We start from the raw sequence: 26,675 nt of genomic DNA on the forward strand, positions 1-26,675 counted from the left end.
AACATCTCAAGGAGCACCGTGCAAGCAATTACACTGAAATGGAAGGAGTATCAGACCACTGCAAATCTACCAAGACCCAGCCGCCCCTCTAAACTGTCACCTCGAACAAGGAGAAGACTGATCAGAGATGCAGCCAAGAGACCCATGATCACCCTGGATGATCTACAGAGATCTACAGCTGAGGTGGGAGAGTCTGTCCATAGGACAACAATCAGTTGTACACTGAATAATTCTGGCCTTTATGGAAGAGTAGTAAGAAGAAAGACATTTTTCAAAGATATTCATAAAAAGTCTCGTTTACAGTTTGCCACAAGCCACCTGGGAGACACACCAAACGTGGAAGAAGGTGCTCTGGTCAGATGAAGCCAAAATCAAACTTTTTGGCCACAATGCAAAACGATATGTTTGGCGTAAAAGCAACAGAGCTCATCACCCAGAACACAGCATCCCCACTGTCAAACATGGTGGTGGCAGCCTCATGGTTTGGGCTTGCTTTTCTTCAGCAGGGACAATGAAGATGGTTTATATTGATGGGAAGATGAATGGAGCCAAAATACAGGACCATTCTGCAAGAAAACCTGTTGGAGTCTGCAAAAGACCTGAGACTGGGATGGAGATTTATCTTCCAACAGGACAATGATCCAAAACAAAGGCAAATCTACAATGACATGGTTCTCAAATAAACGTATCCAGGTGTTACAATGGCCAAACCAAAGTATTTATGCAAGGGGGCCTAATAATATTGCATGCCCCACTTTTCAGGTTTTTATTTGTTAAAAGTTTAAAATATCCAATAAATTTCGTTCCACTCCACCATTGTGTCCCAGTTGTTGTTTATTCTTGACAAAAAAAAAAGTTCTATCTTTATATTTGAAGCCTGAAATGTGGTTAAAGGTTGAAATGTTCAAGGGCGCCCAATACTTTCACAAGGCACTGTATATTTAGCACATAGAGTGGATATAATAAATCAACACCACTTTTCAAAGCTTGATTTTCGTCATAAAAAATGAGCAACATAATTTTAAAACATTTCCCCCACTACTGTAACCCAATGATTTGTATACTTCAATATATATATATATATATATATATATTTGAGATGGGAAGTAAAGTTAATGTGGTTGCACAAGTATGTAGACCATTTTAAGACTGCCGATGTGCCGGTGTCGTAATCTGACAAATCATTAGGTCTGTCACAATAATCACTACATCGACTTCTCGTTTGATAAAGGGACAGAATTTTTCTGGACTTGCTCAGTCGTCAATGTTGTGGTGAGCTGGCGAGAAGATCAGAGTGGGCTGACAGTGTTGGACAGCTGTGTCATTAGCCACTAGTGGGCACATGGAAGACTGGCAACCAGTGTTGGCTCCATCCAATACTCCACAGCCTTGCTCCATGTGCAGTGTGTACATCCACACAACAGAGACACTTAAGGCAATGTTAACCGATTATGTTAGCTCACGTGCTAACAAGCAAGCCTGGAAGCAAAACCACTCATTCAACTGCAGCAAAGTAATTTAAAACATTAGAGACTTTCAGTGTTCTGTGCTACTCCCCTTTTTAACAATAACACGAATGTTAAGTTTAATATGCATACTTGAAGCTGGCTTGAAAGTTTTTCTTTGTAATAACACTTTCATCTTGCCAATCAACCCTAAAGCCCAGACACACAAAAGCAGACTGTTGTCAAATATACAAAACAGCCAGGATTTGCCAAAACCTCTTTCCTACAATGTTGCAGTCAGATACTTGGCAGCTTCCTTGACCAGTTTTCTTTTTATCTATTTTGGGGGTTGGGGTGGTCCAATTCTTGACAATATCACAGTTCCATATTTTCTCCATGCAATAACAACACTGTTCATAGTATATGGTGTATTTAATACCTTCCGAATTATTTCGTATCCTTCTCCTGATACCTTGAAACGAGATACCTCAGATGCTAAGAAAACACTACAGACCACAGCTTGTGCCAGATGCAACTACAAATGTGTCAGGGAGCGGCACCTGGGACAGAATTTTGTTTGGGATTAATAAGAGGCACTTACTATGGTCACAAGAGTGCTCACTTTCTGAGCAAAGCCACATCCCTCAGGTATATGAAGGTGTACACACTCTGTGCAACCACATTTGAGTTGTCTCTTTATTCCCCGTTGCAAAGACCTATTTTTTTCAACTGTGTTGTACAGTCTAAAAGTCACAATGGTGGAAAAGGTTTTGGAATGATTCATTTTGGTCTTATTTTTGCAGCAGCAGAAGTATGTGAACTCTTTGGAATTTCTTCTGGATAAGTACATTGGCCATAAAATAGTTTTAACATCCAAATCACAAGAATAAAGTTTTATCATCCAAATCACAAAAATAAAGATGAGTGTTCGCCAGAACCAGTGTTCGGCAACTCAAAATACTGAAAGAGGCATATTGAACCAAAAACACAAAAACCAAATCTGGCTGGAGCTCCAAAAAATTAAAAGCCTTATAATGAAGACAACATATGCTGCTGTTGTTTTTCTTTCGGCTTGTCCCACAGCGTGACATCTCAGATGAATGCTCATATTTACTTGGCACAGTTTTTACGCCGGATGACCTTCCTGACGCAACCTACTCGGGGAGTGGAGGCCCCAGTGGGATACAAACTCATGAACCAAACCAATGCTCTAACCAGTGAGCTATGATAGGGGGCTATATTGGCCCACTATCCAAATGGCAATGAGCACTCATGATCAAATTAAATACAATAATGAAAACATTGTCAATTATTTTTAGAAATTAAAAAGAAATGGAACATGCCTCTAGTAATTTCGGACCTCCCTATGGAAATATGTAGTCCTCTCTTTTCCCCTTTATAGGGAAATAGTGTATTAAAACACAGACTGCAGAGACAAAAATAAAACAGCAGCCTTTCGAAAAGGGATGCCCTACAAAACTAAGCCAGTTTCAATTCACCTCATAAAATTATTAATCATGCTTTTCTCTCCACACCTCAATGGTGCCAAAAGAGACAGGAAACAAAGCATCCTCCTCCTCTCTTTTGAGACGCACAATACAATGCAGGCATCCCCAGACCTGAGCAACTAAAACAATATCACTGTGTGTCAGTCCAAATATATACTGACAAAAAGCTCAGCATTATATGTAGGCAAACCTAATACACTGACAAATAAAGCAAATAATTTAGTCCAAGAATCCTCTGTTCTCCTCAGCTATCTCTTTATCCCATTGCGATCCATGGCCCATCACACACCCGGTGGATTGTTTGAGACAGCCACCTGCCACATTGGACTCCAAGAAGCACGTGCCGCAGGCTGTGAAGCAAATCTTCATTGACAGAAAATGTAATATACACTCCACATTTTTAGAGCAATGGAAAATGTTTGTGACATGTTTCTCCTCCTGCAGAAACTATTAAACCATTAAGGAAACCCAAAATGTATTTTTTATCCCCTATCTTTTTCATATTTTTTATAAAACAAACATTCACAGGGCAGAGAGGATAAAGTTAGCTCATCCCACCTTGGATTTGATAAATGCTTTACCCTCCTTTGGCACAAATAACCTCAAGCAAACGTTCTGTAGCTCCAGAAACATGCACAACGATGAATTTTGTATGATTCATCTTTACAAAACTGTTGCAGTTCAACAGAATCTCTTGGATGGGTGGTATCAATAGCACTCGAGGTCATGCCGCAACTCAAGAACACTTTCTTCTTTCTGAAGCCATTTTGTTGTTGATTCGCTTCTGTGTTTTGGGCCGTTGTGTTTCAGAGCCGCCGCTGTCCTCGAGCCCGAAGCTCAATGAGCCGTCAATGTCTCACTCAGCCGCGTGCGACGACAACGCAGTAAAGTGCCCCGGCTCGACGGTGTTGTTCAATGTGTACTGCGGCGGCTATGAACAACCCCCTAAAGCAGCACGGCTTGGCTCCGTAATAAGCCACCTCGGCGCCGAAAATGAGCCACACCGGCCAGTTCAAATGAGCCGTGATGGCTCATCTCCGCCGCGCAAGTGGATCGGACGGGAGGCGGTTTGGCCATGATCGCATATCATCTGAATATGGCTCAAAACAAAAGCCTAATATTGCCCCGGTAACTTCACTCGGTTGTGTGGTGTTCTCCTTTTCGAAAAGAGCATCCGTGTCAGAAGGGGCATGTTCGTCTACCATTGTAGGGTGCACCACATGTTTTCATTGGCGAATGTCTGGGTGACGTCACGGACAGAGGATGCAACCAATATGACGACCACTTGGATGACGTAGAATGACACTTCTGCAACTTTGCGCATGGATGACGCGCACTCCGCTCACATTTATTTTTTCGTATAGACATTGAAATGAATAATGTTACATGTATTTTTCATTACAATATCTATTTTAGAATGTTTATAGGGATGACACTTGACCTTTAACATTTGTTTGATGATCTTATAGATTAACATGGGGAACTGATGCAAAATCATCATATATATATATATATATATATATATATATATATATATATATATATATATATATAATATATATATATATATATATATATATATATATATAAAATGAGAGAGAATTTGGGAGCTAATATTTTTCACACCACTCTGCATGTTATTTTCAATGAAATTATGACAAATTGTTCATATTTGGTATACGTCTAGGCAAAGAGTCTTGTGATTTAGATGATCAGACCACATTTTAAGACCAGAAATTTGAGAAATTCCAAATAGTTCACATACTGCTTCTTCCCACTGGACAGTCAATACAACAAAAACCTGACATTTAAACAAGGGTGTACACACGTTTTATAAACATTGTCAAGCCCAAACCTGGATTTTTCTGTCAGGCAGTAGTCCGAGTTCATCACAGCAGTTTTTGCAGATCCTGAGGAAGATGTATTCCTTGGTCTTCTCCTCAATCACGGCCTCGTAGACACGCTCTTTGACCCCCGGTGGTGGCTGGCTGATGACACCCTCCCAGCCCAAGGGGAGGAAGAGAACTGAATTTACCTTGGTCATTACTAGTCGTCCTGCCAGTGTGTCCTGAAGGATGAGAGAAATACTGCTGTACTGAACTAGCTAACAGAGAAAGCAATTAGAAGACCCATAGCAGGACTACAACAGGAAATCCATACAGTCAATACCTCAGACAGTGTTTTTGTAAGTTTAAAACGTGCAAAGAGTTGTCCATTCTGGGCATACTTGGCTCCAACCGAAATGCCGGTCAGCATGAAGCTGGATACCAGCTGCAGGTTCACTTTGATGTTAAACCTTGGAGACAAACAGCAAAATACCAAAAAAACATTTAAAATACAATGAACTCAAAGAAGCCAGGTGGCTGGTCATTGTAAAATTTGTTGGGATTGCAAATACATTTCCTCCTGTTAAATAATGGAACCAGAAAAAGTCTTCTCGACTGACATATTTTAAGTTTTAGAACATTACAATATAGCAGTGCCCAGACTTTATTATCTCGAGATCAGGAAGATAAAGTAGGAAACAGAGTGTGTGCCTGAGCAGCGGTCGTTGTTAGAGAAAGTTCTGTGTGCTCCCTAAAAGAAACTAGTGGCTTCCTCTTTTCATTTTTTACAGTACATCCCTCACTCATTGAATCACAACGCAAGATGCCACAAACTGAATAACTATGTTCAACTTTCAATTTGCATTGTATTTTTTTTTTCTTGCGCGCAACTCAGACTGCATCAGCGGTGCACAATTGCGCACGATTGCAGTTTAGAGGGAACATTGGCTGACGTTTTTTTTTTTTTTTTTTGGGTAAGCTGTGCCACAATCGACCAAGACTGCCTTGCGATCGACCGACCCATTGAGCACCACTGCAATATAGGGTTGCATTCCATTCAGTAGAATTCCAAATTGAATTTGACAAACACTGTCAAATAACAAAGCCCTTGTGTTATCAAAACCATTAGTTTTCTCAGGACATCCACTTCTCTCATTGTGATGCTTCAAATCTCTGCATTTTTGTTGTAACCTAGTTGGGATTATAGCAAGCAGGTTCAACATCTTCTCTTATTACAAACCAGAGTTCTGATTAAATTTCCACTGAACTCAAAACTGGGAACATTTGGGTCCAGAACAGGTAATCTGAATTAGATGAATCAAGTGTGGGTACATTAAATTTGAGCTAAAGCTTGATCACAGGTACAACCAACAGACATCAGTGTAGCCCTGATATATCTATTCACCATGGAAAACAATATACCATGTGTAGCCTATATGGACTTGTGATAAAACCCAATTTATTAGAGAAATAAATATACCACTTCTGGGTTAGTCCGATTGACTTTTTAACGCTGAAAACAGCCTTCTTTATTTGGAAAAGGGGACCACATCCCTTTTTAGATGCGTAAAATGTATTAAAATGACAAAACTTAAGTGGAAGGCTGCTTCAGGATTTTTTTAAATTATCAATACTAGATGTCTTATCAAATCCAAACACTCAAACGATATAGGTAGTGGTTTTATATAAAATGTAATGAAATCTAAAGGGATCTCCAGGGGAAATGCATATAAGTGCAAAACAAAGGACAGATGAACATTGGTAAAGGAGGCTTACAGTGAAGATAAGTATTTGAAAACCCTGCTATATTGCAAGTTCTCCCACTTAGAAATCATGTAGGGGTCTGAAATTTTCATCGTACAGTGAAGAAAACAAGTATTTGAACACGCTGCTATATTGCAAGTTCTCCCACTTGGAAATCATGGATGGGTCTGAAATTTTCATCGTCGGTGCATGTCCACTGTGAGAGAGAGATTCTAAAAAGAAAAATCCAGAAATCACAATGTATGATTTTTTTTTAATGATTTGTTTTATACAGCTGCAAATAAGTATTATCTCTCTCTCTCACAGAGGACATGCATCTACGATGAAAATTTCAAACCCGTCCATGATTTCTAAGTGTGAGAACTTGAAATATACAAAGGTGTTCAAATACTCATTTTCTTCACTGCAATTCGTGAGAGTGGAATGAACACACGCAGTGACAGTGAAAGAGTGAATGAAAAAGGAACACCAACTCCAATTGATATGTGAGTGAATGCAGACGTATCAATGCATTACAATTTGATACACTGACTTAACATATAACTGCACTTCAAAATACAACAGTTACAACGTTTAAACAACCCTAATGAGGCTGAGCAGAACAGAAAATGAATGAATCAATCAAAAAAGTAACAACAACTGCAATTGATGTGAGTGAATGCAGAAGTGTCAATCAATGCATTACAATTTGATGCACTGACTTAACATTTAACTGCACTTCAAAATGCAGCATAGTTGCAAATTTTAAATCCAGCAAATATGCAATCCAGTGTTGAAAAACTTACTTGGAAATAAGTATAAAAACATTCAGGCACTCAAGCCATTCTTTTACCAGCCGTGATTAGATATAAAAAGTTTTCATTTCAGACCAGAGAATTTTGTTTCTACAGGTCTGAGAATCCTTAAGGTGTTTGTGCAAATTCCAAACATGGTGCCATGTGTTTTTTTTTTTTTTTTTTTTTTTTTAGTGAGAAGTGGCTTCCGTGTGGTCATTCTACCATAAAAGCCTGATTGGTGGAATGTGTTATTTTTGGTTGACCTTCTGGATTGTTCTATCTCTGCAAGGGAAGACTGGAGCTTCACCTTTGTGTCCAAAGGGTTCTTGTTCATCTCTCTGAAGCAAGGCCCTTCTTCCCCAGTTACTCAGCTTGATCAGACGCCAGATCTAGGAAGGGTCCTGGTGGTTCCAAACTTCTTCCATTTCTGAATAATTAAGATCACACTGCTTTGAGGACCATCAATGTTTTTGAAATCCATTTGTATCCTTCTCCAGCTTGACCTTTAACACAATCCAGTCCCTGAGGTCTCCAGACTATTCCTTCGACAACATTGCTGGGTTTCTGCTCTGAGACCTGATGTACACAGGTGTATGGCATTCCAAATTATGTTCAATCAACTGAATTAACAATAAGTGGACTACATTCAAGTTGCAGAAGCATCTAGGGTTATCATTCCGAGGCCCCGTAGCTCAGTGGTTAGAGCATTGGTTTGGTAAACCAGGGGTTGTGGGTTTGTGTCTCACTGGGGCCTCCACTCCCTGAAAAGGATTGCGTCAGGAAGGGCATCCAGCGTAAAAATTGTGCCAAACAAATATGTGCGTTCATCTGAGATGACACGCTGTGGCAACCCTGAAGGGGACAATCTGAAAGAACCCCCCCCCCCTTCAGGGTTATCATTCCATATTTTATTTTATTTACATCTAGATGTGGTCAACAACTCAGGGAGGCCCCGTAGCTCAGTGGTTAGAGCACTGGTTTGGTAAACCAGGGGTTGTGGGTTCGTATCCCGCTGGGGCCTCTACTCCCTGAGAAGGGTTGTGTCAGGAAGGGCATCCGGCGTAAAAATTGTGCCAAACATATGTGCGTTCATCTGAGATGACACGCTGTGGCGACCCCAAAAGGGACAAGTCAAAAGAAACTCTGTGGTGAACAACTCAGAAAAGAGGACTTTTTGTTTAAACACACCCAGTTTTCAAGTGAGCAAAGGTATATGAACAAGCATTTAAAGTTAATATATATATATATATATATATATACATATATATATATATATATATATATATACATATATATATATATATATTTGGTGGCATAACCCTTACTGACAATAACTGCATTAAGCGTGCGACTGACTAACTTCAATGGTTTCATTCTTCAGTGGAAATGCTTTTCAAGTCCTTTACTGTATCCCTTTCACTTTGTTTCTGGCTGTTTCTCCTTTCAGTCTCCTCTTTATTAGGTATTTTACAAATGTATGGTTTATTGAGTTTACATCCAGTGATTGAATTGGATGTCTAAGATCTTCCACTTTTTCACCCTGATTAAGTCCTTTATGTTGTTGTGTTTTTGGGTCATTGTCTTGTTGCATGACAAAGCTTCTCATATTACTTTGGATGTATTTTTCTGTAAATTGGCGTACACAATGGTTTTGTAGACAAAAATCATTCTGCTCCTATCATCAATATTTACATCATTAAAAACAAGTGAGCCCGTTCATGAGGCAGCCATCCAAACCCAAGCCAGGATATTACAACCATTCTTCACAGATGAACATGCGTATTTTGGATCATAAGGAGATCCTCTATCTCTCTCTCCATACTTTGGCCTTTCTATCACTGGTAAAGGTTAACCTTGTCTTATAAATCGAGAATTTTTTTTTTTTTGCAAAATCCAAACTGGCCTTTCGATTCTTTTTGTTGAGTGGTTTTGGAATATAGTGCAATAGCTCATAGATTCTTTCTTCTCTCAGCTTCAAAACGGCTTGCTTTTCTCTCATAGACTGCTCTCACTTGTTCATGTTTAACAACCAATGTAATTTTCAAAAGGTGAAACCCATAGCCAAAAACAAGCGCCATCTGGTAAAAGGCAACACTTGAACAAATACAAAAACTCATCCTTCCATTACTTTTGTTCATTGGAAAAGTGGGTGGGTTCAAATAAAATGTGCTCAGTTCTCAACTGTTACATCTAGATGGAAACACCATTAAATAAAAGCTGGAAATTTGAACATTCTCTCGTTCATCTTTTGCTCTAAAATCCAAATGTCTTCCTATATAGTAAAAACAAACGAATTACCTTGCCATTGTAATATTTTTGGAGAAGACTGTACATAGTCTATGACTCCATACTAAATGGTTTAGGTCCTTAATACATGAAAGAAATGCTTACATAATACAAAGAGAGAGAGAGATTGAGAGATTGACTGACTCAGGTCAAATAGTGTCTAAAACAGCAGAGCTCAATGCGTCGACTGGTAGATTGCAGGACAGCGTGCCAAAAAAAAAAAAAAAAAAGATGTCAAACTATTCAGGTTGTGGAATTTTGCAATGTAATTCAATTAGTTAGGGATGACTGGTTATTGCATCCAACAGCACAATTCACATACGTACAGTAAAAAAGAAGAAGCCAATGGTTTAGGCAGCACAAGGAACTTTCTCTAACAGGGACCGCTGCTCCGCCACATTCAATTTCCTAATTTACCTTACACCCACCCCCATCTCCGCTCTTAAAGATGTACACTCATAATTACAAATTTTACGGTACTTACGCAGCCCATCAACGTTTTATGTGTTTTATAATTACAGCGTCAACCACCCCTGCTTTAGTTAGCAACACAGTCTGGGAAACGCAAAGACGAGCTAGACATGCTGCTTATGTTTACTTTCGATATTAATGGAGAAAGTTAAAGAAATGCTGTTGTTTTAAGATGCAATGACTGTCAGAGTATGTGAATAATCGAAGAAAAAGTGGTTAAACTGGATGAGATTTTCTCTTTTCCGAGTGGGAAAGGTCTGGTCTGAAGCCAAAGTACAAAGTGCAGGATGAGATGGTGTTATTTTAAAATTCCACCTTGGCACAGCCTGACCCAGGATGAAAGCACAGACTATACAGTGCACAAAAAGCAAATTCTGTATTTTCAATATAGGAGGCAACATAACATTAACCTTAAAACAGTTTGGGTGAATCATCAACCGCCCCCACCCCCCCACCATCGTCAGTAGCTCGTGAGAGGCTGGCTGCTTGAAAAGTAGATCTTGCGGTAAAAAAGTCATGGCACCCATGGTCTAAAGAAAGCATGGTAACCAGCATTTAGCCGTTACGCAGTGTTTAGTCATTATCCTGTGCACAAATGGATGAAATTGATAAGAGAAGTGACAATGGCCCCAAGTGTGAATGTTTTTAAATTCACATTTTTTTCTCATGGTTTTAGTGTTTTTCCACTTTTATTTCTTGCACTCTAAGGTCTTTTTAAATCACATTTATTTTCATGTCTAGTTTATTGTATGTTTTTGTCATTTTTATTTTTTTTCATTTTTTCCCCCAGTTTTAAATGTTTTTTTCTCTTAATGCTTTTAATCATGTATACCACATACAGAGTTGCCTTGTGTATGAAATGGCGCTATATAAATAAATTTTATTTTGCATTTACTTCAGTGAAAGTCATACAAGTAATTGGATTTCAAGTAGTACGCAGGATTAATTTAACCCATGATAACTAGTGAACTTTCCCTAAACTGTCCCACTTGTATGCATTTACAGAGCCAAAGCCATTCCTTTAGCGGCTCGCTGTTTTTCTGAGCAGCGCACTACGTTACCACAACAATAACTTATAGACTCCGAAATACTGTCTCCCTTGTACATCTGGAAAAATAACACACCCGACTATACACCTGACTGGCTACGAGAAAGCCCCAACAGAGGACTCATACTTTCCGTGAATAATGAATCAACAACACACACATACAGACAAACACAGACCCCACCCCCCCACCACCAAATACAAATCTGGGAAAAGTTATATTCTCATGATTCAATTAAAAAAAAATTTAACTTTCATAATTTATAGAATTGGAGCCCAGAATTTAAACAATTTCAAGTATTTGCTCATTTGTACATCATTTGGTCTCCCAGCTCATAAAATCCACAAAAACCACCCATCTGTTGTCTTAACCGCTTATGCTCACTAGGACCGCAGGAATACCAGAGCCTATTCCAGCAGTGTTTGGACAGGAGGTGGGGTCCACTTTAACGAGTCACCAGCCAATTGCAGGGGACACAGAAAAAAAACAAACCAATCACACTCACATTCACAAACATGGAAAATTGCATCTTCAGTTAAGCTACCATGCCTGTTTTTGGAAGTGGGAAGAAAGCAGAGTACCCTGAGAAGACCCACGCAGGGATCTCGAGAACATGCAAACTCCACACAGGCGGGGCCAGACTTTGAAACCCAGTCATCATAAATGTGAGGCAGATTCTCTAACCAGCCGTGCACCATGCTGCCACCAACAAAATAAGGAATTCAAAATATTAAAATCATTTACCTCAATTTTTGTAGGGAAAAGGGAAAAGGGAAAAAAAGGCTAATAAATAAAAATATGGTATGTCAAACATGGTATATTAATCTTTTTTACTCGACTGGGAATCAATCTGCTTTAATCACAGCCTCAATATGGGATGGCATTGAGACAACCAGCCTGTAGTACTGCCTAGAAGTTACAGCTCAGTTCTTTGGTGTTCGGTGCCGCTCATTTTCCTCTTGATAACACCTCATGCATTCTCAATGAGGTTTCGATCTAGTGAGTTGGCTGGCCTGTCATCACTGTGATGACATGGGCATCAAACTAGGTTTTAGTGCTTCTGGCGGTATGGTATGGACCAGGTCCTGCTGGAAGATGAAGTCTGCATCTCGATACATATCCTCAACAGAAGAAATCATGAAGTCATCTAACACAACATTCTGGTAGACTCTTGTGGTGATTTGATTTAGGAAAGCAGAGTTGACCAACATCTGCACTGGACATTGCACATCAAATCATGACTGACTGACTGGATATTTCACACTGGACCTCAAGCAATTTGGGTTCTGTGCTTCACCAGTCTTCTTTCAAACCTTTGGACCTTGAGGCACACTTTACTTTCATTGGAAAAAAGGACCTTGCACCACTGGCCAACAGCCCTCTTCTTCTCAATGGCCCAGTTGTGAAGCTTCCTACGTTGGCTCAAGCTCAAAAGTGGTTTAACCAGAGGAGCCCGACAGCTGTAGCCCATTTTCAGGAAGCGAAAATTCCGAAAGAAATTCAGGATACCTGAGGATAAAAATGGCACTGGATTCCGCCGAACATAAACATCTCGTCATGTATCTTGGTTTGAAAGCGGCACAATAGAGCTGTTCTCCCATTGGCCACCACCGGGGCATCTTCCCGCCATCACCTTGGCTAGGAGAGATGTCAGTCTTTACCCATGATGCACTTCCTGTCTCTTGTCCATCAAAAGACATGCGTGCATGTTGTTTCATGCTGCCGGTGCTCGACTTGAGAGGTTCGAAATGGAGGTTGAACCTGAAGTTGAGGAAATCGTTTCGCTGGGAAAGTCTAAGGAGGACATCGACGAGTTGGTTCAGAATCAGCAGGCTGGAGGCGATGCAACACACGAAAAGGTTGGCAGCGTTGAGGAGGAGGCAGCCACTATTCCGTCAGCCAGAATAAAAAAAAGTGTTGATGAAACGCCATGACATTTTGGATGGAACGAATTAGGCTATTTCCATGTACAATGCCTTTCTACTTACGAAACTTTCACATTATGAAACGACTTCTGGAACGGATTCTTTTCGTAAGCAGAGGTACCACTGTATATATAAATATATATAAATTACTCTACATTTGAAAACAGTGGTGAGGCCAGCCATGATGTACGGATTCGAGATGGTGGCACTGAAGAAACAACAGGAAGCAGAACTGGAGGTAGCAAAAATGAAGATGCTGAGTTTCTTACTTGGAGTGAACAGGTTGGATAGGATAAGAAACGAGCTCCTTAGAGGGACAGCCAAAGTTGGATGTTTCGGATATGAGGTTTTAGAGAGCAGACTTCGATGTTTTGGACATGTCCAGAGGCGAGAGAGTGAATATATTGGTTGAAGGGTGCTGAGGATGGAGCTGTCGTGGAAAAAGAGCGAGAGGTTGAGTAAAGAGAAGGTTGATGGACGTTGTAAGGGAGGACATGAGGACAGTGGGTGTTAAGAGAAGAAGATGCACGAGATAGGCTTAGATGGAAAAAGATGACACGCTGTGGCGACCCCTAACAGGACACGCCGATAGGAAAAGCAGAAGATTCTACACTTGAAATTATGTGAGTCACATGTTCAAGTGGAAGAGCTTTGGTGGTCACGGATAAAAATTGAGTTTGTTGAGAACATGGTGAAGGATTCCCTTAAAAGCTTTTTGTTGAGGCCATGGTGAAAGATTCCCTAAAAGCTTTTTGGAAATTCTGGTTCACCATGCGGCATCTCATGAGAGAGAAGCAGTGAACCATGAACCCCGTGTATCAGTAGGGATGGGGCGTTGTTGACCTCAACTTGGGAGGTTGTGAGTTGCTGGGACGAATACTTCGAAGACTTCAATTGCACTGGCACATCATCTAATGAGAAAGTAGATTCTGGGGACTCTAAGGTTGGTTCTACTATTTCTGGGTTTGAGGTGATTAGAAAGGACCTCGTTGGCAGGGCCTGTGGAGGATCTGAGGGGGTTCACTGATCTGTCGTTCTTACCTTCACCTAAGGTCACAAAATTTGGGTCACGACAGAATGAACAAGATAGGGGGTACAAGTGGACGAAATTAGTTTCCTCCTTAGGGTGTCGAGGTCTCCTTCTTCGAGATAAGTGGGAATCTATATCATCTACAAAGGGTTCAGAGTCGAGCCGCTGCTACTCTGCCTCGAGAGGACCCGATGAGGTGGCTCTAGCATCTGGTTATGGTGTTTTTTTTTTTTGTTTTGTTTTTTTTTTTTTTGGGGGGGGGGTGTTTGGGACTATAATGGATTAATAGCATGTCTATTCATTTAAATTGAGTAAATATGTCTTGAAGTGTTTTGACATAAGTGCATGATTATTAACAAATTGAACTTTGCATATTTTGTTCGCTGTGTATTGAAATCACAAACTTGGTGTCACTTTCGTGTCACTTAATTTTAACATCTTACACTTATCTTTATCTGATCTTTTATGTTTCACCCCTAAATGTCCACACAATATTCTCCCCCTGAAAAAGTTTATTTTTGACCTGGAAAATACACCCACCAGCCTCATCCTGTTAATGACAAGTTCCCATCTGGACACAGCATCTCCCTTTTTAAATTGCTTTTGATTTTGTACATATTTAAAACCACCTCACTAATGATAATACCCCTGTACCATACAAAAGAAAATTTGCAGGGAAGATTAAAAATTACTCACTTGCTGACTTCTTTAAATTGTGCAATCTCCTCTATATAGAGGAGGTCATGCAGCCGGGCTTGGTAGTTTTCTCTGGTCAGAGTCTTGTCCAGAACTGACTGGGTGAAGAGCTGGTCGGCCGACAGTGGGATTTGATAGCGGGAAAGAAGACTGCGCTCCAGATCACACATAGTCTCATTAGGTGTGAATTCAACAAGAGTCTTACAGGACGAGTCCCAACGTTTTGCAGTCATCAAAAGCTGTTGTCTGGCTGCCATCAGATGTTCTATATCTATATAAAAAAATCAATCAACAGCAATTTAAATTAGTTTCTTTTGACCATGTTCTGTATATTAAAAATAAAAGCTTCTGCTTACGCATACCTTCAATTGAGGCAGCATCCACCATGATTCGCTGCATCAGCACTGGTTCTGAGCCAAAGTCAAAAACTATGGTCTGTCTGAAAGTGCCAAAGATCTCTGTGGTGAAGTCCACAGTGACCTTGTAGAGACAGTGGTCTATGCCATTGTCCGCCACTGTCCATAAAGCAAAAAGACGAGTGCAAATTACTGAAGTTACTTGTAAATTATACACACAGTGTAGTTACATTTTATGCAATATAAAATATATATATTAGATCATACAGATCAAATATTTGCAGTGGAGAAAAAAAATGCATCCCTGACTCATTACAGTAGCGTTTAAAATAACGACACTACAATGTGACTAACCATATTAATCTACGTTTTCGGTATATTTTTTATTGCTACATGTGAAACAAGCTACCAGTAAGTGCAGTTGATTCTCAGAAAACCAACAAGACCGAAAAATCATGCTATACACACTCTTAAGGCGGTGCAAGTGCAAGAGGTGTTAAAAAAACAGCAGTGGCATTAAATCAGTGAGGTCATCAATTTTGTGAAAAACAGGTATGAATCAGGTGGCCCCTTTTTAACACCTATTGAACATGCATTTTTCATTGAAAGCCCGAGGAAAATGAGTCGTTCAACATTGTGTGGAAGAACAGCGTACTTTGATTAAAACTTGTAAAAAGGTGCAAAAATTTTTTAGGCTGTTCATCTAAAATTATCACGAACGCCCTAAAATGGAGAGCAAAACCACGTGCACGTGGCAGAAAACGTAAGACAACCATCAAAATGGTTGACAGAATAACCAGAACGACAAATGCTCCGCCAATGATCAGCACCAGGAGGATCAAAGACTGTCTGGAATTAGGTGTCAGTAGCCTAAACAAAAGGCATATGACATGTACACCAGGTTGGATACGAAAGGAGAAAAGGATCAACAGGTTGGCCAGACAGAGGGATAGAGATTGGAAGGATGTGCTAAAGGTAAGGGTGATTAAGGATAGAGATGGAAATGTGTTGACTGGTGCCAGTAGTGTACGAAATAAATGGAAAGAATACTTTGAGAAGTTGATGAATGAAGAAAATGAGAGAGAAGCAAGAGTAGAAGAGGCAAGGGTGAAGCACCAGGAAGTGGTAATGATTAGTAAGGGGGAAGTTAGAAAGGCACTAAAGAGGATGAAAAATTGAAAGGCAGTTGGTCCTGATGACATACCTGTGGAGGTATGGAAGCAATTTGGAGAAGTTGCTGTGGAGTTTTTGACCAACTTGTTGAACAGAATACTAGCTGGCAAGAAGATGCCCGAAGAATGGAGGAAGCATGTGCTAGTTCCAATTTTTAGGAACAAAGGCAATGTGCAGAGCTATGGAAACTATCGAGGAATAAAGTTGATGAGGCACACAATGAAGTTATGGGAAAGAGTAGTGAAGGCTAGACTCAGGACAGAAGTAAATATCGAGGAGCAACAGTATGGTTTCATGCCTAGAAAGAGTACCACAGATGTATTAATTGCTTTGAGTATTCTAGTGGAAAAGTACAGAGAAGGTCAGAAGGAGCTACATTGTGGATCTAGAGAAAGCCTATGACAGAATACCAAGAGAGAACTGTAGTACTGCATGCGTAATTCTGGTGTAATGGAGAAATATATCAGAATAGTACAAGACATGTATGAGGGCAGCAAAACAGTGGCGAGGTGTGTCGTAAGTGTGACAGAAGAATTTAAGGTAGAGGTGGGACTGGAACAAGGATGAGGTCTGAGCTCTTTCCTGTTTGCTGTGGTAATGGATAGGCTGACAGATGAGGTTAGACTTGAATCCCCTTAGACCATGATGTTCGCAGATGACATTGTGAGATGCAGTGAAAGCAGGGATCAAGTGGAGGAACAATTGGAAAGATGGAGCCTTGCACTGGACAGGAGAGGAATGAAGATTACCCGAAGTCAAACAATATATATGCATGAATGAGAAGGGTGAAGGGGAAGAGTGAGGGTCCAAGGAGAAGAGAAATAAAGGGGAGGACGACTTCAAATACTTGGGGTCAACCATCCAGAGGAATAGGGAGTGTGGTGAGGAAGTGAAACGGGTCCAAGCAGGCTGGAACAGCTAGCGGAAGGTGTCTGGTGTGTTATGTGACAGAAGACACGGTCGCAATTTCTTTGAGCAAGAATTTTTTTAATTTAATAATTAATTTCTTGTTTGCAACACAGATGGGACCTTCAATGTTTGTATTTTTTACAAACATACATATGCTAAAAAAAAAAAGGAAAAAAATCCACTCTTACAACCCGCCTCCCCAAAAAAAACAAATCGAAAAATGGGTCCAATTAATGTCCAAATATTATATTGTCCAATCCAAAAGTTTTGGAACGGAAATACTGAAAACATTTGGGGCTCACATTAAAAGATACATATGAGAATTCTAGTTTTTATTGTTTGGCTGTTTTCATGCAGCTCTTTTGAGGGCATGAATGCATATGTAAATTTGGGGTTTTTTTTGTAATGCGTGTGCACACTTTGAATTCATTACGGTATTTGCTAGCGTGCTTTGCTTGCGTTTGCTATGGTATTTTCACAAAACTGGCATACATACGCATTGAATGAAAACAGCAGCTCAATGTTTCCCATTCAAATCCCGATCTTTAAATGATTTTTCAAATTCGCTCTCAAAATGGCAGGGTAAAAAAATGCAGTTAAATGAAAATTTGTGGATGAACAATGGAAATTTTTACAAGAGTGAGAGAGCTCATTTTTTTGTTGACCACAATGGCAAGTCACTCTGCCTGTTGTGTCAGATGTCTATCGCATTTCAAAGCTTCAGTAACACTTCAGTTCACGACACAGTAACAACTTGTAATTTCCGAAAGGGATTGAACTTCGCAGGCACAAGTTGGTCACTTTGAAAAATCTGAGAAAAGCTGAGGCAGTTTAAATAAAAAAAAATAATGAAGCATCCAGAGACTAACGGTTGTATCAGAACAGATTGCAAGGACAAAAAAGCCCTACAATGAAGGGTAATGTATTTAGTATTTGGTGATATCGGTGAAATCTTGTGTACTGAAGAAAAGAAACATACGAATGGTATTAGACCTTTAACAGTTGAACAGAGAATATCTGGCATCAGCCCCACTACTGATCCACAGTTGAATTCAGACCTACAATCATGTATTTTAGTGTTGCATTAGAGGAACGCTGTGACATAACAGAAAAACCTCAATTGGCAATATTTACATGGACTGTCTCAAATTATTGATAAAAGAAGAACTTCTTGATGTTGTCTCATTAAACACGACTTGTGGAATAAATCTGAACCAATGATGGCTGCTTTTGCAAAGCCAAATCTGCCCGTCAAAACTAATTCCAATAGCCATGAATGGTGCACCATCTTGGGCTTTTGTGCTGTGCAAGTTGACCAGAAATTTCCTGAGTTTTGGAAATTCCAAAGCATCATCCACAAGGAGTATACTTGTGTCTAAATCATTGAATTTAGCCTGTATCATGAATGAAGCCTGTAATGGAAATTGTCAACTTCATCTGCACACATGGGCTTGACCGGCGGAAATTAAAAAAAGCAAGGAGACCTGTCATTATACTGCATTGTGAGATCGCGTTCAAAAGGCACGGTGCTCTCTCGTGTTTTTAAGCTTTTAAATGTCATTAAAATAGTCATGAAAGAGAAAGGGAAGGACGAACCAAATCTATTGGACCATGATAGGATTTTGGACCTGGCTTTTTCGGTTGACATGCTGGGTTGGGTTGGGTGGGGTTGATACCCTTGGCCAACCTATTTGACACTGTTTAAGCAATCAATCTAAAAGGCAACACCTGAGCAACCGTAAAAAATCAATTATCATCATCAATTAGTCACATGTTCCAATAGTTTGGGTCACTTGAAAAGTGAAACCCAAATTATCTTCAGTATACAACAAAAACAAAGGAATTGACCTGCCTGTTTGAATTCTTAAGGACAGGAAGGGTTGGGGGGGAGGGAGGAATGACTGGTGAGCACATCTGCTTCACAGTTCTGATCACCAGGGTTCATTCGCCTATGAGGAGTTTGCACGTTTCCCAGTGCCTGCGTAGGTTTTCTTCAGGTACTCCAGTTAACTCCCACATCCCCAAAACATGTGTGGTAGGTGAACTGAAGACACTAAATTACTCGTTGTGTGTGAATGTGAATGGTTGCGACAGAGATGAATATGCCCTGACCAGTAGTGATTGCTTCGCTCCACTTAGCGATCGCTCCGGATGAACCCGCATGCTCAATGACTATATGGGTCATATCGACAATACTATCATCAACCTCTGCTCGAAATGTGGACAGAGCCCTCACGACACACAGCACATCTTCAACTGCCCAGCGGCTCCCACTACGCTGACCATAATGGACCTGTTGAAACACCTGAAGGACGTGGCTGCATTCTTGGAACCAGAAATCGACTGATCAATGCGATTGCCTGGCTAGAACAACAACATGAATATGCCCTGGGATCCATTGGTTACCAGTTCAGGGTGTACTCCAGCTCTCATCTGAAGATAACCGAGGTAGGCTCAAGGACACCAGCAACTTTAGTGAAGGCAAGCGTTACAGAAAACGAATGGATTGACGAAAAAAAAATGTAGGTATTCTCTGGGAAAAAAAAAAAGTTATGAAATTTTTACAAAAAAAATTACATTAGGGTCTCCAAATGATTGACAGTTCAAAACTGGATTCAGCATAGCTAACTTCATTGGAGTGTGAATTATTTAAGATATATTGGAAAATGACTGGATTGATAAAAAATTATATAGGTCTTCTCTTCAGAAAAAAATTATAACATTTTGACAAACTGTCAATTTACATTAGGGTCTCTAAATGACCATAGCAGTTCAAAATTAGATTTAGCATGGGTAACTTCATTAGTGTGTGAATTGTTAGATATATGCTATAATACTGTCTAACTTGAAGGTGTTTTTGAATCAATTTTTTGATTGTTGATATCACACAAAAGCATTCTCCCACACAGCTATTTTTTTTCCTCCAGACAAATTGCTTAATTACTCCAGACCAATCATCTGATTTTCAAAATTCTTAGTACTTTGAAGTGGCAATTCTCAGACTTTGTATTTTGATATTTTTGGGACATCTTGTAACAGTACATGGACTCTTGAGCAAAACATATTTATAAAACAGACCTGCGGTTTCTTTTCGTAGAGTCCACTCTTGAGAGCCAGTGGACACAGTTTGTAGCTGCTCCCCAGCAGAGACCCCTGTGATCGAAAAGTGGGGTCTGTGGGCATCATAGAGCAGGGCTATGCGATTTAACATTCTAGGAGGCTAATGAAAGGCACACAAATAAGAGAGAGAGGAAAACTTTAGTTTGGAACAAAAACACACATTTTGACATTTTTCTTGTGAATAATTTATACTATATACAGGTATACACGGTTTGGATAACAATGCTGGTGTATTAGAAGTGTAGGGATTTCGATAACTAATTCATAAATGATTAAGAATTGCATGAAAGTGATTGTTAAATATATTGTATAGATTAGATTGTATAGAGGAATCTAGGAAAAACTGCTGCAACCAGCAAAAGTGGTTTTAATTCAGTCTTAACTACAGCAATGCTGTTGTTCAATAGTATTCTCCAAAAAAAAAGTTGGCAAAAACTTGAATTTACATCCCTTTACAGAATGTGGATTTATACGGAGTATATCAAACAAATGTGGACTCCATTAATAAGGTGATTTTGGAACATTAGTGATTGCACTGGATTGTATAGGGGTATCAAGAGCACGGAGGGATGAATACACAGGGTATGTACTCTGCAGAGGGGGATGGATACAAATGCAAAACACTTTTCAGCTTGATATTTCTTTTGAAACCCATACACCAGTCTCATTCCACTTCTGTGTGCTACTTTGTGCTAGCCTATCATATAAAAAAATAATCCAGATAAATTCACATTTGTGATTTGTGAGGTCACGTAATGTAAATGTAAAAAAAAAAAGTTGAAGTGTTGAACTTTTTCATGGGAATCTACATCCATGAAGCTGGTATTACAAGTCATCTCAGCAACATAACTCCACTCAGTACCACGGACAACAAAACATTACTCCCACTGGATTTAAAATGTAAGATTTTCTTCAATTTTCTCATTATTTGATAATAAAAAAAAAAGTCAAATATTCATCTCTGCTTAGGTGATGACCCAAATTAGGATTGTTTCCAATAAATCATCTTTCTTCTTACCTTGCAGAGCAATGAGAAGGTCCAAGAGTGGAAAGATTTTTTGGTGGTGACAGTAAGAGAGAGGCTTGAGCTGGTTTCAACATTGACTCCTTCTAAACAGTCGCTAAGCTGAAACAAGAGGAAAATAAATGGGGGAGATACCCTTAGAAATAGACGTTACTTCTCTAGAGAAACTATTGGATACTTGGTAAAAATAATCCACAATAACTCCCACATTGAGAATGAAGAGAAGTCGGGAATAATGCTTTAACTACCATCTGTAATAACACAGTCTGATCAATCTTGTTTTTTTTTTGGGATCCAAGTCCGAGTCTCTCAAATGAATATACATACGTGTATTATAGTTGAACATGGATACATTCATACAGAAATACATACTGGTGGTGCAACAAGACGTACCTATCTCGAATCGATCCATACAATGGTCATGGTTCAGTCCACATTAATTGACAATACACCATCTGTTTTAAATCCATTGTCCAGACTGCTGCTGGGTGGGACTTCCTCCCTATGGTTAGTGAACTAGCAATATTGAGTCATTGGAGCAGTTTTTATAGCTGGCTGCCTTTACCGACGCCAACTACATAGGATGGATTTTTCCTCTAAGAGTTACCTTCCTTCAGACCTGGAGTTGGGAACCTATGAGCCGTATCTGGCTCTTTTGATGGTTGCATATGGCTCGAAAAACCCTCATAACGTCACATTGTACATGTCATTTCTATCATGTAGGCAACGCACATGAGGCAGAGACAGTTTGTCCTAGTGGGAGTGCCGTAGTTTCCTGTGGCAGTCGATGTGCGCAGCCACAGAAGGGTCAAACGCAGATCGGGTCAGAACAACTAATTGTGGAAATGCTTTTGATAAGGTTCGGTCAAAGAAAAAAAGATGAAGAGCACTGCGATTTTCAGCAAGACTGAACAGCCTTTGTAGGGAAGGTTCTGATGTGTCTAATTTGTAATAACACAATTGCAACGATGAAATGCGCAAATATAAAGAGGTACTTCAACACGCGCCTTACTATGTTTGCATCAAAGTATCCTGTGGGGGACAGTGGGAAGAAACCACATCAAGAGCTACTGTCCAGAGTCCAAGCTAGTCAGCAGCAAATCCGTGTTTGGACCCAACTAGGTGACTGGAAGTTAGATAGCTTTGCTGGTGCTTTAGCAATTGTGAGAAGCAGAAAGCCATTCACAGCGAGGGAGTATGCCAAAGCATTCATGCTTGATGTCGCCAATTAAGTTGTCAATTTTTCGCATAAAGAAAAGACAATCAAATGAATAAAACACATGCCTTTGTCACCAAGAACTGTTCACCATCGTACCATCATAATGGGAAGTAAAATTGAATTACGTTCACGATTAATGGATGCCTCAACCCCAGCACGAAGCTTCATCTAACGATCTATGAAAAAGACTACAAATCCATCAGCAAAACCGCGCATAAGCCGCATTGATGGTAAGCAGTACTTTTGTCGTCATTGGTTAACAGCATAACAATGTTGTTTAAAAGAATTCAGAGACTAATTGTGCTCAAAGTGTTGATTGTACATAAATGTGCAAATACACTTGTATTTAGTTTTGAAAATATTGCATGGTTCTTTTAATGTTACATTCTAAAATATTTGGCATTTATGGCTCTCTCAATCTAAAAGGTTCCTGACCTATGGCCTAGACCAGTGGTGCCCAGACTTTTCTACCCCAAGATCTACTTTTCAAGCAGCAAGCCTTTCGCGATATACCGACCGGCGGAGGGCTTTGTACATGTTTTTACATTTGCATCAGAACATTTTTAAGAACAATTTTGTATTTTTGCAAACTTACAATGACAATGTCAAATAAAAAATACATGACTAAAAAACCAAGCCAACCATGAACTATAAATATGAAAGGTTGCTTCCAACTTTGTTTCACTTTTTTTTTTTTTTAAATCCACAATGATATCCCAGTCAGGTTTTCTTGGTGTAAAACTGAATTAATGTTTGCAGAATATCTTTAGCAATGCATGTTGAAAGCTGAATGATGCTCCCAAACAGTTTTAGGGTTAATGTTATGTTGCCTCCTAAATTTAAAATACAATAAATAGAATTACCTTTTTGTGCAATGTATTGTCTGTGCTTTCATCCTCGATTAGGCTGCGCCAAGGTGGAATTTTAACATTACACACCATCTCATCCTGCACTTTCTACCAGCTTCAGACCAGACTCGAAAAAGAGAAAATCTCGTCCAGTTTCACCACTTTTTCTTCCATTATTCACATAATCCGAGATTTATTGCATCTTAAAGGAACAGCATTTCTTTTTTTACTTTTGCCACTCTTATCAAAAGTAAACATGAGCAGCATGTTTAGCCCGTCTTTGCTCTACATTGCCCAGACTGTGTTGCTAACTAAAGCACCGGTGGTGGGCACTGTCATTATAAACCACATTGAAGAGCTGGATAAGTGCTGTAACATTTGTAATTATGAGTGTACGATTCTAAGAGCGGAGGGGGGCGGTAAAGTAAACACAGGCAGGAGAGTGTGTGGCTGAGCAGCAGGTTGTTGTTAGAGAAATTTCTGTGTGATGCTGAAATGTTCAAAATAAAGACGTTAGCCTGGTGTCTTTTTTTTTTTTTTTTTAGGCACGTCATCTTGTGATCGATCAAACCTGCCACACGATCGACACATTAAGCAGCCCTGCCCTAGATGGTGGTAACCACGCTAATGAGCTCCGTCTGCCCTGGTTTGAAATCAGAGTTGTCCTTCTTCTCGGATGCAAGATAGGGAAGTCGTAGCCAGGATTCAAATTACTGACCATCAGTCACTTGACAATTTGCTCTACTTACTGGGCCACAGACACCCCACCACTAATTGACAACATGTTATTTTATATTTACTGAATGAACATCTTGATGATTAGGAGTTGTGCTAAACTAGTCATTCTCAAAAATATTGGCACCACTAGGGATGCTTGCCAATCAGATGTGCAGGAGGGCAGGTTACTGATCCATAAAATACAATGGACACAATGCTTTTTTTATTATTATTTTTAATGTTTTGGTAACATACAGAAAGCCACTCGCAACGCAATGAGCTTTGATTCCGTTAGCTGCACACTTGGGACACTTGAGGGAATATATTGAGATTGCTAGCCCATAGAGCTAACAAGTTAGCAAGGTAAGGAACTAACCAGATCTCTGTCGATATGGAGGTGAATAACTGTCAGACTGCAGTTAGCGAATGGACTCAGAAGCAGTCCCATCTGTACCCACACCAAAGCCAAAAAAGGTTATAATTCAAGACAGAGTGTGCCATAACCGATTACAGACTTTATGCTAGTGTTGAACTGTTCCGACCAATATGCGAGTTCAGCCACTCCCTTCAGCCAATCAAATCTGCATCTCAGGCCATAATCACTGATTGCTCGCAGCCAGTACAGACATGAGGAACTTAGCAGGGAAGAGCAAAGCGACTCAGCGTGGAAGCCGAATTAGGGTAAACGATTTAAACATTTGAAACAAGCTTAAATGGAACTATCAGTGCAATTTTTATTGAAGAATCCCAGTAAGAAATTCTCAATGGGACCACTTAAAAGTGCATATTTCATATGTGAAATGCCATTACAAACAAAAACGTTTTGAACAAACAACCTCAATAACAGTTTGGTTGTTGAGATTTGCTAAGTTAAAATATGTAGAAGTGACTTTAGACTGTCTGTCAGACGACTAGGTAGCACATCTGCTTCACAGTTCTGAGTACCAGGGTTCGAATCAGCATGTTCTCCCTGTGTGGTTAAATGGTATGGAAAATGGATAGATGGATGTTGGAGACGGGTTTGAAGTTGCCCAATAGAAAAGGGAAAACAATTTTTCTTAAGTTCCATACTTTAGTTGAACATGTACAACTCTTTATCAAGTTGCTCTTATTGTTAAATTTATCCTTACTTTTATTTAGTAAATGAGAACATTACACAGTTGTGTAATACCAGTAATATCCCAAAAGTTACATTGTGTAATATTTGTACATTTTGAATACTTCGTCACTTGCAACTTTGTTGACACTTTGTTGAGGATTGATCACAAGTTTTCAATGGTATTAAGGTCTGGGGAGTTTCTTGGCCATGGACCAAAAATTTTGGTCTCTCTCTCTCTCTCTCTCTCTGAGCCACGTAGTTATCACTTTTACCTTGTGGCAAGGTGCTCCATTATGCTGGAAAACTGTTTGTGAATGGTTGGGAGGAGTTGCTCTGATGATATTTTGCTACCGCTCTTTTATGGCTGTGTTTTTTAGTCAAAATTGTGAGTGAGTCCACCCCCTCGGCTGAGAAGCAACCCCACACATGGTCTCGGGATGCTTTACTGTTTGCGTGACACAGGACGGATGGTAGCGCTCATGTCTTATTCTCCAGACAAGCTTTTTTGAGCAGAGAAGTGTTATCTTTGCTGCCCTTCTTCACAACACACCATGCTCCAAGTCTTCACTTAACTGTGCGTGCAGACGCACTCACACCTACTTAGTGGCATTCCTGAGCAGGCTCCTCAATGGTGATGACCCGATCCCACATCTGAATGAAATTTAGGAACCAGTCCTGCCGTTTGCTGGACTTTCTTGGGCACCCTAAAGCTTTTTTCACAGCACCTGAGCCTCTCCCCTTGAGTTTTCTGAGGTTTCGATAAATGGCTGATTTAAGTGCAATCTTACTAGCAGCAATATCTTTGCCTGTAAAGCCCTTTTTGTGCATCACAAGGACGACTGCACGCGTTTCCCTGCCGATACCCATGATTAACAGAGGAAAAACACTGACTTCAAGCACCACCCTCCCTCTGAAGATCAGCATGACAAAGTGATCAAGTCTTTTTCTCATCAACACTCTCACTTGTGTTAATGAGAGAATCACTGACATCAGCTGGCCCTTTTGTGTCAGGGCTGAATTGAAGTGGAAAGTTGGTGTGGGGGTGGTGCAATTAATTCATTAACTGCAATTCATTTCAATTCATCTGATCGCTCTCATAAGATTCTGGAGTACATTTAAATTGCCATAAATGAGGCAGTACATTTTGTGAAAATTACTGTCATTTTCAAAATATTTGGCCACGGCTGCAGTGTATAAAGTATAGTAGGTGGTGTTTTCTATAAATTAAGTCACATACCACTTTCTCTGGGGAGAGAGAGTTCATCCATTTCTCGATTAGAGTCTCCATGTAATTTTCTGTGAAGTGTTTGCTCTCCTGCTGTTGCTTGAGACGGATCAGGCGTGATGAGTAGCGCTTCTGCCATTCCATCAGCTCCTCCTGTGAGTGAGCTGATGTGCATTGGGCCCCGTACCGACACAGACCTTGCTCTAAATACC

The 26,675-nt window shown here is 39.9% G+C and overlaps 1 protein-coding gene across 2 annotated transcripts in view; it reads right to left on the reverse strand.

Annotated features, from left to right (window-relative positions):
* Positions 1-26,675, reverse strand: part of helz (helicase with zinc finger) — a 130,324-nt gene that overhangs the window by 65,970 nt on the left and 37,679 nt on the right. For both annotated transcript variants that reach the window (XM_061828683.1, XM_061828684.1), the window contains 7 exons: positions 26,476-26,674; positions 21,350-21,457; positions 20,290-20,431; positions 15,136-15,288; positions 14,774-15,044; positions 5,123-5,249; positions 4,809-5,021 (listed from right to left, as the gene is read on the reverse strand). In XM_061828683.1, coding sequence (XP_061684667.1) covers positions 4,809-5,021; positions 5,123-5,249; positions 14,774-15,044; positions 15,136-15,288; positions 20,290-20,431; positions 21,350-21,457; positions 26,476-26,674 — 1,213 coding nt within the window. The remainder of the gene's footprint in view (positions 1-4,808; positions 5,022-5,122; positions 5,250-14,773; positions 15,045-15,135; positions 15,289-20,289; positions 20,432-21,349; positions 21,458-26,475; position 26,675) is intronic.

Source organism: Syngnathoides biaculeatus, chromosome 9 (assembly GCF_019802595.1).
Source record: "Syngnathoides biaculeatus isolate LvHL_M chromosome 9, ASM1980259v1, whole genome shotgun sequence".
NCBI lineage: Eukaryota > Metazoa > Chordata > Actinopteri > Syngnathiformes > Syngnathidae > Syngnathoides > Syngnathoides biaculeatus.